Below are 16,270 nucleotides of genomic sequence, written 5' to 3' on the forward strand. Positions count from 1 at the left end.
GAGCACCTGGGCTCTCCAGGCTGCCCTGCAAGCTGGTGTTATTTGTGACAAAGCTGACTGTCCATGTCTAGGGCTGTCATGTCTGTTCTCTCTATAGAGTTGTTGAGAATGCGCCAGAATAACTTGGTTTTCTATTTCAGACTTGTAGAAGAACTGTGTCTGAAAACCTGTTAACTTTTCACAACTATTTATTAGCTCTGCCAGCGAACCTTACCTCTCCACAGCATCATTTTTACAATGTAGCTACTATATAGAGGATGTCTGCTTTGTAATTAGCTCTTACCGGTGATTCAGCTTTTTTTTTAACAGCTGTTGAGGAGGGTTGATTGACACGAGGGTTAAGGAAACTGGACTAGATGTTCTCATGCACTGATCACCAGAAAAGTGGACTACAACCAACAACTCACATGGTCCCAGGCCACTGCTGGTGACCACAGGCTTATTACATTATCCCATTTGTGACTCCAGCTTGAGCAAAACAGTGTTATTCACAGAGCTGGTGACACAGAAAGTTTTCTAGCTTCTGTGGTGTTCAGAAGCGACCCATCCTGGTATTGGTGCTCGATGCATATGTGAGCTTTGGTACCAGTTCGTTTAATCAAGAGGTTGTGAAATAATTTAAAGCTGTGTTTACACATTTCAGATTTGGAAAAGCAAATGTAACAAAAAGAAGAAAACATGTAACTCTTTAGAGTTACAAAACAACCTTTCTTAATTTAAGAAATAAACATGGGATTGTCACAAACGGATGCAAAACAATTGAGAAAAAGAGATGCGTGCCTAATCAAAGCAAGCCCTGGTTAGTTCAGTGGTGCCGGTGATGCATCAGTGATACCAATTCCTACAGTCTTCTAAAGGCCACTCTCATAGAGTCATATGACAGCAGTGTATTATTTAAATCTCTGATTCTTATACTTCATTTGTACTTCAGGGAAAAGCTTTAGAGGGAAATACCGAGACACTGGCAGACAGATGAAATCTCTATTTTTTAAATGTCATGAATCTAAAGCACGATGCAAAGAAGGGAGTGCCACCATCTGTATGCATTCACTTCAGACTCTAAAGCAAGGTTTGAAGCTGAGGGCCTCCAGAGTGTGTTGTCATCTGCTGCAAACACAGCATGAAAGAAGCAGAAAGTAAGATAACAGGACTTGTGCGTTTGTTAAAAAGAAGAAAGAGCTCAGTTCTCAAATGCCTGTGTCTTTGCTGTGGCTCAGGACACAGCAAGCCGCCGAGACAGCAGTATCTCTGGCACTGCTTCTGTGCACGTATGGAGCATTTGCTACAGCGCTGACACTACTTGTGTCTTCCCATCTCCACATTGTCTGCTGTCCACAACGCTTGCTCCACTGCTGGTATCAGGGCAAGAATTGCCTGCCAGGGCCAAGCTGCCTGTTCTCTGCATGAGCTAGCTGGGAGGAATGTCCTCCAGCTCCCAGCCACTAATTAGCCACTAATCTCATGCACTAGGATTCCCACACACCATGCAGGCTTCCTTTGGTGACTTTTCAATTAGCATCACAACACCCCAAGCTTTGAAGGCTTTGTGTATATTTATCTTTTCTTCCAATTGTCAGGGCCAGCAGACATAAATTAAACCAATTTAAGAGCATCTGTGTATCTATTATTCGGCAGCTATTAGCCTAAACTGACATAGCCCTCTGCCAGCTGACAGACACATTTATATTACCTGAGTGTGACTTACTTGTGTTCTTTCACAGAAAATGTGACACGTCACATAAGTTCTGCTTTAAAACTGGAATTAATTTCTGCATGTGCAGGAGAGATGTCTGCCCTTATTGCACTGATGTGTCATGTCTAGATGTAGACGATGCAGCTCTGCTGGATGAAGGAGGACAAAACCAGCACATCAGTGCCAGACTGAACAGGGACTGTACGCAGTGAACGTTAGGAAAGTTTAGAAGAGGAGCAGCCATGTGGCATGGGAAAAATCCTCTTCTGAAACCAGAGACCAGGGTGATGAGCCTTACTATGCAGGTAGCAGCTCTCACCTACAAACAGACTGAATTCAACTTACAGGCCCTGATCAGTAGCTCACAAAATTAGACAGATTCTCAGTGGACTCCATCCATTACAGGATCAGGCGTTCTAAAAAAGCAGTATAGTGCTTCAAAGGAGAAAATTATACTTGAGGCTTAGAAAGACACAAAGATAGAGGAAGCTGTAGAATTCCTGGGAAAGTGACTGATCAGTAAAGTGCAGGGTAAGCAATTTCCTGGACACAAAGACAATGACTAGACAGACATGTAACAAAAAATTCCAATTCCTTCACATTGCCATCAAGGATTTGTGTTGGGTGATACAGCAAGCCTGGAGCCAGGTTGCTACTGGCTACTGCTTCATCACTGTTGAAATTTCAACTCCTGTATTGTCATATCACTCCTATCCATCTCCATTGTCACTGCTACCAAAATCCAGTCACTGGAGCCAAGAACTGCTGCTGGGGCAATTCTCTGCATTAACAGGGAATCTCTGAGCAGAGGCATTTCAAAGCACCTTCCTCAGGCTCTAAAGGTTCTCCCCATTACAGTGTGATTGGTTGTTTAAACTGAGGTAATTGGAATGTGTATAATTTGCCTTGCTGACAATGAAGATTTTCAGATATCCTTAGTCTCCCTTCCCCCTCCCTGCCCTGATGGAAGCTCTGGAACCCAAAGGGAACAGCACAGATCAAGGGGAAATCCCTGCTCCCCATCCCCCATGTTGCAATGCTGTTTGGACGGCCATAGCATCAAATTTAACTTCAGGCATCTACTGTCTAAACCTTACAAAATTCGAGCACTAACCAGCTGTGGAGTGACTTCCAAAGCAAAGAATGGATTTCTAGTGCAAAGGACAACTTAAATGAGTAACATTCTTCATAATACTGTCTATAAAAACACCTTCTATATGTACATCGTTCAATGAAAAGATGGTCATTTCACCCGTGACTTATAAAATATCTTATTGACCAGATAACTGCACTCATCTATACACTTCCATGAATTCAGAAGCTTCACTGATACTGCATGATGCTGATCCTGTCTTGCACTTGCAAAAATTCACCACCACTCCAGCCCCTGGAGGAGCTGAAATGTTCAAGAAATGGGTGCTGCCAGAGCTGCTGGTGATGGCACATCTGCTGGTAATGCCAAGAAACATCATGCACTACAGCCACGTGTGAGACTCTAGGAGAAAAGCGCTGTGCAAATGCTGTAATTAATTCCCTATGCTTACACTTGGAAGGCTTTAGTTCACCCTGAACAGAAGAGGCTGCTTTGCATGCACTTTCACAATCACTTTAACTCAAAGCTAAAATAGGGTTGCTGCCAAAAGAGGTGGGCCTCTTTCCTTTTGTTGGGTCCAGCATTCCCACAGTTTGGCAATGGAATTTTAAGGGGTCAAACCAACCTATGTACGTACCTGAAAACTAACCCTATTTAAAACCAAACCAAATGAGAAGAGGCTTCAGGCAGATGAAATAGCAAAGCCGCTGCTGGGACACCAGAGGGCAGAATTCACGACCAGGGTAAGAGAAAGAAAAAGCCCCTTTGGGCAGCCACACACTCTTCTACCAAGCTCAGCCAACCAGTGGTGATTCCAATGCATTAATTTCTTGGGGATCTCAGACATATATGCTTTACTCAACTTCACTGTAAGGAGGAGGGTTGAAGCATGCAGTTATTCCCCCCCACCTTACAAATAAGATCCCAGGATAACTAAGGTTACAGAACCTTCTGACATATTTTTGTGTCCTGCTTTTTACTCAAATTGCTGCCTGCTCATCACTGTGATTTTGGGGATAGATATCACAGGAATAACCGCTATGGGATTACTTTGCTCCACGTTGTGGTACCAAGCTCAGTATCCACCACCTGCACTTCGTACACACATAACACTGAGAAAGATTTCATCAAGAGTTATAAAACTCTGGTGAGAGAGGACTCCACTCTGCCCAAGGTAAGACATGTCCTTAAAGCCAGATATGATACCGCATCATCAGATGTCCTGTGTAGATACTGGCATCAGTTTAGAGTTATCAGTGCAACATTCAAAATTCAACCTATGCTGCACCAATAGGCTGAACCAATTAGCTCCGATAAAACGAGATAAAGACATTTGGGTTTAAAATACCACATTTCAAATTTAGTTTTTCAAATTTAGTTTGTCAATTTTGTGAGTGGAACTCACCTGGAATTTTTCTCCCTCTGTAAGCTCTACCTTCAACTTTGCTAGTGATTTAAGCAAAAAAAAAAGCACAAGGTTAGATTGAGAAAGGCACCTCATACTCTCTCAGGCTCTGCCTGAGAGCTCACAGGAGGACTGACGGATTCTGCTAGGCAGCAGGTTTAATGAGCAGTTAGGCATGATGATGTTTCAGGGGCTAAGAATCCACAAAGCACTCAACACTCTGGCACATGTTTGTCAAAACATGTATTGCCTGTCTGTGCAGTATAAAAATAAATGCATTTTAAACTGGGGAACTCACTGGTTTCACTGGGAATGCACGAGTACTTTCCAGGAGTCAGGCTGAGGCGTTCAGCAAACTACCCATCTGTATTTGGCATCAGCCTGAGATTTGGGCAAGGGGTAATAAATTCCTGGCTCTGCACATACTCCGCATATAAACTTTGGCAAGTCTGTTGCTCAAAATCCTCACATATAAAATGGAGAGGTGCTACTACCTCCCCACGAGCGCCTTGCACGCCTTCCTTGAAAGCTTCACAGGTCAAGAACTGTCTCTGGCAGATGGTGCCTGGGCTGAAAGAGTTTTAGCAACTTCTCCCTGATACCAAATGTCTCTGTCTTGGGGCTGGGAGACTGTGTGGTGCTGGTTTAGGCTCCCTCTCACAAAGGTTTCCTGAACCTTTGAAAGTGTCCTCCTGCACCTAGTTCATTCTGGAATGATGCAGATTTTATTTACCTTTCTCCCCAAGCACATCAACCATGGTATTGATTATGCAGAGGGGTAACTCCTACTTCCAATGGTGTTACAGCAAGGTCTGCCTTCCCCTTAGAAGTCCTAGTACTCAGAGCAAAGTTTATGGTGAAATAAGGAGCAACAAGCACAACTTGCCCCACCCTTCCCTGCAGGGCTATTGCTCATGTGTGGGAGCTAGAGAAAAAAGCAGTGAAGAAATGTAAATGTAAATCTGCCTGCTTTGCGCCTCACACCCAAACACTCCATATAAACAAACAGCCATCTCCAGGTACTGTTTTCAAGTCAAATAGAGACAAGCAAATACTCAACATCTCTGTCCTGGAGCCATGTAAAACTTCTTCACTGCAGAATGCTTTCACCTTGCTTCTTTCTGAAGCTAAAATTTCCACTTACTTGGGAAAAGAGGAAAAGAAATAAAAATGTAAGGGAAAAGCATAGATACTGTAAATTTGTTTATTCTAAAAGATTTGGTTTCTCTACTGAAACAAAGGAGGGAAAAGTTGCAGTGCAATTCCTATTTACACACAGTGTCTAGCGCATGACATGTTAAGAAGTTTCTGCATCCTGAACCAACTGAGAAAACATGGATGTTTTATCTGATCCTTTCTTAAACTAGGACCTCAGAGAAACAAAGGTAGGGTAAAAGCAGCCTATGTTACAGCCAAGTAACATTCCAAGAAGTTGGAATTACATAGTATCTTCAATATGCATTAAAAGACAATTAAAAAAACAGTAGTGAATTAGGTGGTGTATTAGTGCAGTGCACACAGATAACAGAGATACTGTAAAGAAAAAATGAAGTGTAAAGCAACTTGGAACCAACCCATCAAAGTGAGCCACTGAGAGCCTGATTTCTGGGTCTGGCTATCCCACAACACACAGGCAAAATGAGATAGAACAGTTATCACATCTCCCTGGGTGTCAGGGAAGCCCTTCCAGCAGCAGAGGAATAGCAAAATCTACTTTTGCAGCACTCTGAGTAGAGATAAAGCAGGCTTGTAGGTGCATGCAGGGCATGTGCATTGTATAAACATGGCATCACTGAGATGGCAAACCTGATAGGACAGGCTGACGAAGCAGCTGCAGGGGATCTAAAACTGGGGTCTTCCCCAAGCCAGGGACTAAATGATCTTGAAGCTCCTGAGCACTGAAGAACCAAACATAGGCAGTAAGAAAGGCCAAAGGTTATGGCAATAAGCTATGATCCTGCAGTGCCCAGAAATGCTTGATGGAGTAATATTATATACTGCCTTTATATTTATGAACAAAACCAGTTGGAGGCTTTCTTCTGAAATACTCCTGTATTTCAAAAGAGAATACCAAAAAGTTGTAGGAAGTGGCACTGCTACAGCTGTCTGTAAAGGTACTAAAGGTAGAGCTGACAAAGCTTAAACAGAAGCACACAGACACAGGGTCTGCTGACCTTTCCACAGAACAAGGCACTGCAGAGGTGCTCTGGCTCCAACACTGGCTCCTTTTGTGCCACCAGACAATACTCTTTATCCTCTGCCCTTCAAATAAAATAACATTTGCTTGCTTCTGAGAGCATCCACAAGGATAAATTAGCAATAGCACAGTGGCTGTCAACCCCACCTCTTACTCAGTGAATTCTGAAAGCAGCTTTTTCCATTTGCTGTGATTTTTTAAGTACCTTTCTCTTTGATTATAGTATTGACCTATTTTAAGGGAAAACTACACTGATTTTAAGCAAACAGGATGGTAAGTCCATGTTTCCCAACTCCTACCACTAAAGTATTTCTGTGGATTCTATGGGCTGCATTTACTCTAGTTCTTGAGTGGGGGGAAAGTAAACAAGCAATTGTTTTTATGCCATCCTTCACCTGCTGCATTCTGGAACACTTATGCCTATTTTAGGACAGACTGTTGGAACAAAAAGACACATTTGTCATGGCATTTAGAATGCTTATTGTTGCAGGGCAATATTTTAGACCTATGGAGCTTCTCTATTTTTTTAAACTCTCAACATACTTATAACCAATGTAAAGACATTTGAAGCTCTTGGGTTTGCCCCATGTTGATCACACCCCTATTTCAATTTCCTTTAAATGGTGCTCTGCTGGTCATAATGGTTCAAGGACTGACTGATGTGAGCTGGGAGCAGCACCCTTGGTGGAAAACACAGACTTGGCCATTCCCACTCTGCAGTGAGAGCCTTCTATCTGGGCCTCCATGGAACTTGGAGAACACCAGCCCATCTCCCCCAGGCACCCACTGCAGCACCAAGAACAACTGTGGGCTCATTTTGTACAACTGAGGAAATTCTGTGTTATCGAGAGGAAAGAAGGGCAGAAGGCAAGGAGGGGAGAAGAGAAAAAAAAAGAAAAAAGGGGAAAAAAGGGAAAAAAGAAAGAGAAAAAGAGAAAAGAGGGAAAAAAAGAAGAGAAAAAGAAGAAAGGGTTAAAGGAAAAAAGAGAAAAAGAAGAAAGAGGAAAAAAGAGAAAGAGAAAAAAAAGAAAAAGGAGGGAAAAAAGCAAAAATTTTGATAAGAAATTGGGTTTAAACTACCACTGGCAATTAAAAAATGTTCTAGTACTTAAAGAAAAAAAAAATACAGGTATTAGGACAATTTTCTTACATTCTCCGGGAGCTCTTCACAACCTAAACAAAACAACGGCACTTTACCTTCATCTCAAAACAGTTCAAATTAGAAATACTCAAAATGTGTCCATGAATTGCAATTTTGTTCTGTGATGACGCAAAGACCTTGTCAATTGACACAAGAAGCTGGACAAAGCTTTAGGAAGATGCACTCTTTACATTTTTCTCACTGGTCAGGTTATTTACATTCTCTAGCTCTGCCCCATAAAGACAGGACACAATTTTAATGTCAGCATAATTAATGTATTTCCAAAGTCTTGGATCACATGTCACATGATACTGTCTTTCAGAGATGTCTTCTTACTCTTTTTTCACACTACAGTTTTACACTAACAGCAAAACTACCGTCATTAGGTGACCTAACTGTATTTTCACAGTGTTTAAAAATGGTTTAATGAATCACTAAAAAACTCTACCAGGCAGATCAAAGCATCCGCAGAAAAGCCATCATTCTATATTAAATTCTATTGAATTGGTTCCAAAACTATGAGTAGTCTTTATGAAATAGATTGGTACTTTAATGTCTGCTAATCAAGTATGAACCTAAGATTCCAATCTATTGTCATACTTTGCCACCTTCTTACCTGTTTAAATGTCTCAATGTCAATCCTTAAAGGATTGACATACTGTGAAGTATTTTCATCACTAAAAATTACTTCTGTTTTAAGCTGAAACAACATTGTGTGTGCCACACTGCCTCAGTGCAGTGTTGCAGATATACGGGATAGTCATGTTATAACTCTGTCATGTTTCAGAACCATGAAGTCTACATTCAAAATGAGCAAAACAAAAAATACAGCTTCTCTTTTTTTTTTTGTTACATATTTCCATATTGCTTTGATGAATCGAAAAGAAATGCAAATCAGCATTTCATATAGAAAGTGCCACACTCAGCTCCACACCTTACCCTGTGGCCAGGAAATGCTTGATATTCCATGATCCTCCACATGGCTGAGCTGCTGCTGTCATACATGATGTGGAGGTACTTGAGAGCTTGTGGTTGTTAAAAGGCTTCCAGCAGATCTGTTTGGGGAGCGCAAATTGCAGTTTCCAGGCAGCATTACAGAAATCCACGAGTACTTGCCATTAATCACAAAATCTCCTATTCCAACAGGAATTTTATATTTCCTTGTGAAACATTAAAAGTCAACTGTTACCAGGATCATGGTTACTTAGAATCACTTTCTTGAAGTTAACAGTGCACAGCAATTCATTCTTAGGGCAGAAGAATGACCTGTTTTGGGGTACAGGAAGGTTGCACTGCAATCTTTTAAGCTTATTTTGATGTACACGATGGCTTCATTGAAGTCAGTTGAGGATCAAGGTCTGCACAAATTCCAATATAGTTTCATACAGAGGACTACAAAGGAAGGGCTGTAGGGAAGATTAACAGTAAATGTTCCATATCACAAAACTAGTAAGTAGGTGGTTGTCTTTGAACTTACTGTGAGAGAATGCATTTTATATCAACAGCCATCAGTGACAGAAAGACACAAATAAAAATACGTGGTAATCACTGCCTACTGAAAACTGTTGTTTTCAAACATCTGCTCCCTCACTGAACTGCTTTACAACACTGTTTTGACATAAATATCTCTCCAACATCTTTTATCTCATAGACTTCTTTTAATAGTTTTCTGAAGTGTATTTTAAGTACTTGGTGCAATTAGTAAGCCTAGTTAAGCCTTATTTGTACACTTGATTTCCTTTACCCAGTGCTGGCAAGTCCAAACGACATTCACTGCTATGGAGTGAATAGTGTAAACATGAGGTAAAGCTTTAGACAGTTGAATTCTACACTGAATCCTTAAAATGCTACAAACAACTATCAGCTACTGTGCAAAAAAAGAAGCAAGCACAGCATGAAAATCAGTAGTCTACTATTTTAAATATTTCCTTTACACTCCAAAGACAAGTCCTAGATTTTCAATAATGTATGGCATGACTATTCCATTTTTTCTCTACACAGCCTTGATTCTACAGGAAGCAAGACTGGTCTGCCCAGAAATAACATTATCTGATGTTTCAATGACTAACAGATTAGTTTATAATAATCTTGTAGATCATGAAGAATGAACATCGGGCTGGATTAAGTAGGACTTGTTTGACCTGTTCAGCTAGAGGTGGACTCTGACAATTTGATTCCAGCCTGCAGTGTGAAGCAAAAAGCTCATCCAGAAAACTATGAGCCCTATGCCTGCCTTCCTAGTTAAAATAATTTCAGGGTATATTTTTCTATATAAGCAACTCCTAACTAAATAAGAGTTGTCATCTCCAACTACCTCAAATCAAGAGTTCATTACTGTATTTTCCACTTATATTCCTAACTTTGACCTTGGAACTACTCCTAAGACAGTGAGCAGTAATTCAGTCTCCTGACTACCTCATTCTAAGAGAATCTCTCCTGAGAGCAGGCTGCTAAAGGCAGTTTTGTATTTGACCCAGTACTAGAACAACAAACTCCATTTCAGTTTGAGTTACAGTTTGGGTTTGGTCCAGGACTACAGATGGCATCAAATGTAGTTTTCTTTCTTGTAAAATCACATATCAGCAGCATTTCTACCTTGGGGAAGGTGGCATTTTCAAATGTGCTCATCACTGATCTTCCTCTCCTTCTTCCTATACATTTCATATGGGAAAAAATGGAGGGGGGGGGAGGGGGAAAGAACACACAACAACATCCAAATGTTTCTTATAATTGAAAAATTAAAAAGGAGAAAGAGGATACCTGAACTGGTGTTAATCCTATTGATGGTGCTCAAACAGGTAACCTTTTCAGGTCTCAAAGTTTCTTTCAGCATAACAACTATTTGGGAAAGAAACCTTATCATTTGAGAAAGAAACCTTATCATTTCTACAGTTAACAAGGAGAGCTTCAGTAACTTAAACTGTTACAGCATGCTACCACTATTTCTTCAGAACAATATATAGTAATGTATTTGAGAGGTCCAATTTATTTTAGATTATATAGATTTTGGTATTCAAAATGACTGCATCATTTGCTATGAATAAATTACTCTGTTTCTCTTGTGTTTTATGAAGCCTTATAGCTTCCTCAAAATGCACTATGCAAAACAATTCATACAAGTATCGCCATGAATAATGGCCACACTGGCAACTTTTGACTGGATTCACAGATTGTATAATAATATTTCTTTCCTGTGACTGGTGAATGGAGAAAGAGAATGGCTAACTAATATCTCATGTTCAATCAAAGGGTCATTGATCTAGGTAAAGTATTTTTCTAATTCTGCTTAGTTAAAGTGACAGAAATCTTAATGGGACTATGTTTAAGCTGACTTAAAACTGATTTATACTGAATTTGTTTGATTTGATTAGTTACTATGAACACAGATAAGGAGTGGGACCCAGTAACAGATATTTGTGCCTGTGATCCCATAATACCACTGACTTAGCAGAGTCAAGTTTGATTTCAACTGCAGCAGTAGGTAAATGAAGATGAGGCCCCAGACCGTAACATGTTTCATACATATGTATATATGTACATGTGTCTCTGTGTATACATATATATTTGGTTATACAAATATGTATTTCCATTAATATCCCTCCTACTACATTCCCCTGTCAAGGGAAATTCCCCTATTCAGGAGTTGGACTCGATGACCCTTGAGGATCCCTTCCAACTCAAGGTATTCTATGATTTTATGAAATCAAAGGTAGAAAATGGAAAATTCCCTTCAAATAAGACATTATAAATTTGATGGGTTTGAAATAATTCAGGTAATTGTCTTACAAAGATGACTAAGTAACATAATGGTCTACCCCACATAATGGTGCATTCTTTACACATTCAGCACGATTTGCACAGCAGAGGTTGTCAGCAGTCAAGTTGGATGCCTAGTATAGAAAGCTGTCTCCAGGAGGGCAGGTGGTAGCAGGAAGGATTAGTGCAGTCCTGACCTGTCTCTGATGGAGGAATGGGGACTGAGAATGGGTGATAGCAGATGGGAGTCTCGTTACTACCCTTCCACTCCCTGTTCTCAAACTGACTCAAGGAGTTCCTCTTCCCCACCTCCTCCATCAGGGTCAAAGCTGCTGCCCCCACAGCCCGATCCTGTTATCCCTCGTAAACCCACTTTGATCCTCTGGCAAAGTACACAGTAGGTTGTACTGGGCTGAAGGGCGACTGATGGATCTGCAGTCCTCTCCGTTCACTTCATCCCTGCATAATAGAGCCTCAATAAACACTCCATCCCAGCTTTTCCATTCTCTTCCAGCTTTCCCCTGCTGGCAAAACAGACCCCTCAACACCCATCATCAACATCCCCCAGTTCAGCTATCAGCTCTCAGATCCACACAGTGGGTGTCATCAGCTGGCACCACCTCATCCTGCTGCCGTGAGATGCCTTCTGCAGAAAGACATTCACCAACGTCAAACTCAGCTGGTCCCAACCGTAGTAAGGTCAAAAGAAACAAAAGGGGGGGGGGAAAGGTCAGAAACTCCCCAAACCCAAGAAAAAAAACAATCTTCCAAACTGTCCTGCGAAGGGCGACGCCTCCCTGGGCGTTATTCGACGGCAGCCACAGGCCAGCGGCCGAAGCCGGGGATTTCGGGCACGGAGCAGCCCGACAGGTGAGGCGGGCGGACCGCGGCCAGGGGCCGCCTCAGCCTCACGGGGCACCCGTGGCCCCGCGCCGCTCCTCGCCTGGCCTCGCCTCCTCAGCGCGGCCGGCCGGGCCCCTCCGTCCGCGGCAGGGAGGCGTTGTTGGACGGTGGAACTGCCCGCCGCCCCAGCGCCGGCTCCCCTTTTCTTTTTCTCTTTTTCCATCCCTTCCCGCTGGCGGCGGCCCCGCGGTGCCTCCCGGCGCGGGCGCGCGGTGCGTTCGTTACCTGGCGCTCGGCGGCGGCTCCTTCCTCACCTGTGCGCGCCTCTGCCAATGGCAGCGCACCTGGCGGCCGCGCCGCCCAATCAGCGCGCGGCTCGTCCCTCTCCCCGCTCCTTTAGTGAAAGAATCCAGCGCTGCTCGGGAAAGTTACCTGTGCGCGCCCGGCCCGGCCGCTCTCCCGTGCCGAGCCCCGCCGGCGCCCCAGCCCCGCCGCTCCCCACATGCCAGGGGGAGGGGGCTCTACCTGTCCTGCCTCGGCGGCTGGCTGTGGAGCCGGGAGAGGGGGGGAAGGAAAGCAGAATTACCAGTAGCTCTGGTTCTGCCGTCCCGGGCGTTCACACGCACACCTTCACCTGCACAGACCTGAAAGTCCAGTTCCGCCAGGCAGACGGAGGCACCGGGAAGAGAGTTCATTGGATCAAACATGTCACAAGAGACGGACAAGTAAGTGATCGCAGGCACGCGCTGCGCCCGCTGCGCGGGGCGGCCCGCCGGGCTGGCCGTGTTCCCCTTCGCCGGTGGCGGACGCGGACCCGCCGGGACGGCGCTTCTCCCTCTTCTCCCTCCTACAGCGACGCCGGACTGGGCGCACAGACACTCCGGAGCGCCCGAGGACGCAGCTCGCGGCCCCGCACCTCGTTCTTCGCCTGGCCGTGGGGCTGCGCGATTATTTGTTTAGCTCCCCTTTTAGTTTAGTTTTTTTATTTATTTGTTTATATTGTTTTGGTTTTTTCCCCCGTCACCTCGAGGGTCGCTTTTCGCGACAGAGAGCTCCTCGCCCTGGAAGAGCGGAGCGGCCTCCGCCCGCCGAAGGCCCCGGACGTAAAGTGCTTCTTGGCTTTTGTGTTGGCGCAACAAAGAGCTTTTATCCCCAAAGGGCTGGGCACGGCCATCTTCCTCCCCTCGGCTGCGGCCGGCGGGGCACGGGGCCCGGGCGGCGGGAGGAAGGCCCTGGCTCGGCCCAGGTGCTCCCCGGCCGCTCCATGCGGCGCCTTCTCCCTCGCCGTCCTGACCTTGTTTTCCCGGCGGGACGCCCAGGCGGGCCCGCGGCTGCTCGGAGACCGGCGGGGTTAAAAAGTAACTTTCCCAGTAGCGGGGCTGAAGCAGAAGGATGAAGAGAGGAGAGGGAAGCCTCCCGCTCCTGTCGGCCCCGGGCCCGCCTGAGCCCCTCTCCCGCCCGGGCCTGGCGGTAGCGAGGCCGGGACAGAGCGGCAGGGGTGCAAGGATACTCCCATTGTCTCCCGGTGCCGCCGGCCCTGGTGTTGGGTCCCCCCGGGACGCGCAGGACTGCGGCGGGGCCAGCGGTGGGCTCGGCGTCCCCGGGACGGGGAGCACCGCCAGGAGCCGTCGGTGGGCGCGGAGGCCGCGGCGTGCGCCGCTCCTGCCGTCCCGGCTCCGCCGGCGCCCGATCCCGAGCGGCCCAGGCCGGGGGTGGGGTATTTACCCCCGGTAAACAACTTGCACAGGCGATGCCGCGCTCCCGCCATGGCGGCGGGTGGCTCGGCGTGGCGCCCAGAGCCGCCGTGAGGCAGCCAGGCGGGAAGGCCATTTTCCCTGCTCGGGTGATTAGCGTTTCTGCAGGAGGTGGCTGGCGAGAGTTACGGGGTAAGGAAGATGGAGGGCGGGAGGTGGTTGTTTTGTTTTACTGCTGCCCCGGTGCAGGTAGGAGTGCTCCAAACACGGGTGTGACCTCGGCTACGTTTGGTGTTGCTCAGGTGCCAGCCTTGGTTGGGCTCCCCAGAGCCTTTGTGCCAAAGGAGGTGGAGAGGAGGAGCCTGATGTTGGAGAGAGGCTTGGTGACAACCTGCCTGTCAAGGAGTGAAAGAAGGAGATTACCCGACAAAAGAAAACAGCAGGGTTGGCTCCTCTGATAGGGAAAAGACAGGACGGGAAAGATTAAACAAAAATATTAGGCCTGGCTTTTTCAAACATCAGCTGACAGTGGGATTGTATAAAGGTAGCTACTGACATGAAATTAAATTTATTTGGGTAGGAGTTGAGAGTGGCGTTTAGGAGTTCATTTGAGCTGGGATGGGAACTAATGCCTTCGGTGGCCAGATTAGAGCAGTAAATGATTAAAGTGCAAGGAAGGGAATAAGAATAGAGCCCTGAGGGGTTCGGATAAGTGAAGGAGCAGCTGAAAGAGCAGTCGTTCAGTTGGGTGGGGAACCAGATTAACTGTGGAAGAGCTGACAAGCAGTGATAGAGGGCATCCCAAGGCGATGGGCAGTTCCAGAACTGCACGAAGGTGAAAGGGGCCTGTAAGTTAATTCCTGGCTAAGCCTAGTTGCCAGTAGTTTCAGCAGCCAGAAACTAGGCTGCGGCAGATCAAGGGCAGTTAGTGGGAGTGGGAGGGGAATATGGAAAGGTAGGGGGGGTCAGAAGAACAACTTCTCACCATAGTCGGCTTTGAATCAGAAAAACAGTGGAGAGGAACGCTAGCTCATGTCAGAAACTAGGGCAAAAGTGGTTTCCCTCTGGGTCTGGGATGATACTGAGATACTGGGCTATCCTTCCTTTCCAACAGGAACAATATGGCATGTGTGTAAAGCTTCTGAGACTGGAGCATTAATGCTCTTCATTCCCTGCTCTGTGTAGTGCTGCTATTACCACTGTGAGGAACTTAAGAGCAGTGCAGAGCACACAGCCTCAAGTAACAGCACTTGCTCCATTGCAGGTATGCCTGTGATCTGTTTCTGGTTAAGGTGTTTAGAAAATTCTTAGGTGATAGGTAAAGAGTTTGAAAAGGAAGTGAAGAGTAAAGAAATCCCTTGTGTTCTCTATATGCAAGTGTAACATGAGAAGACAAATACATTTGTTTCCAGAACAGATGACCAGATGGAATGAGATAATAGACTGGTGTGAGGAGTTTGCATGGGAAGGTTTTTGGTGGGTTTTTTTTTTTTTGTGTGTTTTTTTTTTTTTTTTTTTTTTTTGTTGGGTTTTTTTTTTTAGGCTCTAATTTTATCCAATTAGAACCTAATCCAGAGAGTACATTATTCTCCTCCACATGGCCTTTCTTTTACTTAAAACCAGATCTTCCCTGCAGGCAAGACTGGAGAGTGGAGCTCATTATTTCGAAGTCAGTTAATTTGTCAGTCATTGGACGTGTTTTTGTGGGGCTTGTGCTACTAAAGTGCTGGTGTAAAGGACTAAGCAGTGGAGGGGATATAGAAAGTGTGGAAAAATACATTCTGTGGCACTTGCTGGCTTTTATGGGGAGGTGGTAGACCCTGCTGCACTACTACACAGAGCTGCCTGCAATGTCTGTCTTTGGAGGGAGCAGTAGGGACAGGTTCTGTAGTGCTTTAAGGGAGGAAGGTGGACAGGTGAAAATGCTAAAGAACCAGGTGTTTGATTCTAATGCTAACTGAGGAGCTTGGAAGGGGAGATTATCCTTAAGATAGGTGTGCTATCTCCGTGTCTTTCCCTTTAGTCTTTCTACCTAAGTTGGGTCTTGCCTGCTTGCTTCCACAAACTCTGGGTCAGGAGAGATAAGGCATGATTGTACATGCATTTTTCAGAGGTAGTACCGACTTAAGCAGGCTGTGGCCACTTGTTCCTACCTCTGTTCCACCCTCTCAGCTGTGTCAGAAGAGCTGTTTGTGCAGCTAGAGAGCTGGCTCAGAGTTGAGGAGGTTATTTTTGACATCCATTTTTCATCGGTCTGGGTTCATGTGCAGCGGGGGTGCAAGCAATGGCAGGTGTTAAGAAAATAACTGTTCAGACCATAATGTCCACAGAAGGAAATGCGTGTCACTCCCGCTCTGAGTGTTTTAGACGTCTGTGCTGCTGCTTCTGTTATTATCCAATTTCCCTATCCTTTGAGGGGAACCTGGGGATTGATTGACACTGGGGGAC

At 45.2% G+C, this 16,270-nt stretch overlaps 1 protein-coding gene and 1 long non-coding RNA gene across 4 annotated transcripts in view; one reads left to right on the forward strand and one right to left on the reverse strand.

The window, feature by feature from the left end:
- Positions 1-8,378: 8,378 nt before the first annotated feature.
- On the reverse strand, positions 8,379-12,564 carry LOC120409689. The gene is made up of 2 exons (XR_005601435.1): positions 12,414-12,564; positions 8,379-8,935 (listed from the first exon to the last, which is right to left on the reverse strand). It is a non-coding gene; the product is annotated as an uncharacterized LOC120409689 (long non-coding RNA).
- Positions 12,565-12,585: 21 nt separating this feature from the next.
- GRHL2 (grainyhead like transcription factor 2) overlaps positions 12,586-16,270 on the forward strand; it is a 68,243-nt gene continuing 64,558 nt past the window's right edge. For 2 of the 3 annotated variants that reach the window (XM_039549016.1, XM_039549017.1), the window contains exon 1: positions 12,586-12,853. In XM_039549016.1, coding sequence (XP_039404950.1) covers positions 12,834-12,853 — 20 coding nt within the window. In that variant the 5' untranslated portion in view covers positions 12,586-12,833. Of the gene's footprint in view, positions 12,854-14,776; positions 15,087-16,270 lie in introns of those variants that run through there. The other variant, XM_019289311.3, reaches the window with a different exon arrangement.

This window comes from Corvus cornix, chromosome 2, assembly GCF_000738735.6.
Source record: "Corvus cornix cornix isolate S_Up_H32 chromosome 2, ASM73873v5, whole genome shotgun sequence".
Lineage (NCBI taxonomy): Eukaryota > Metazoa > Chordata > Aves > Passeriformes > Corvidae > Corvus > Corvus cornix.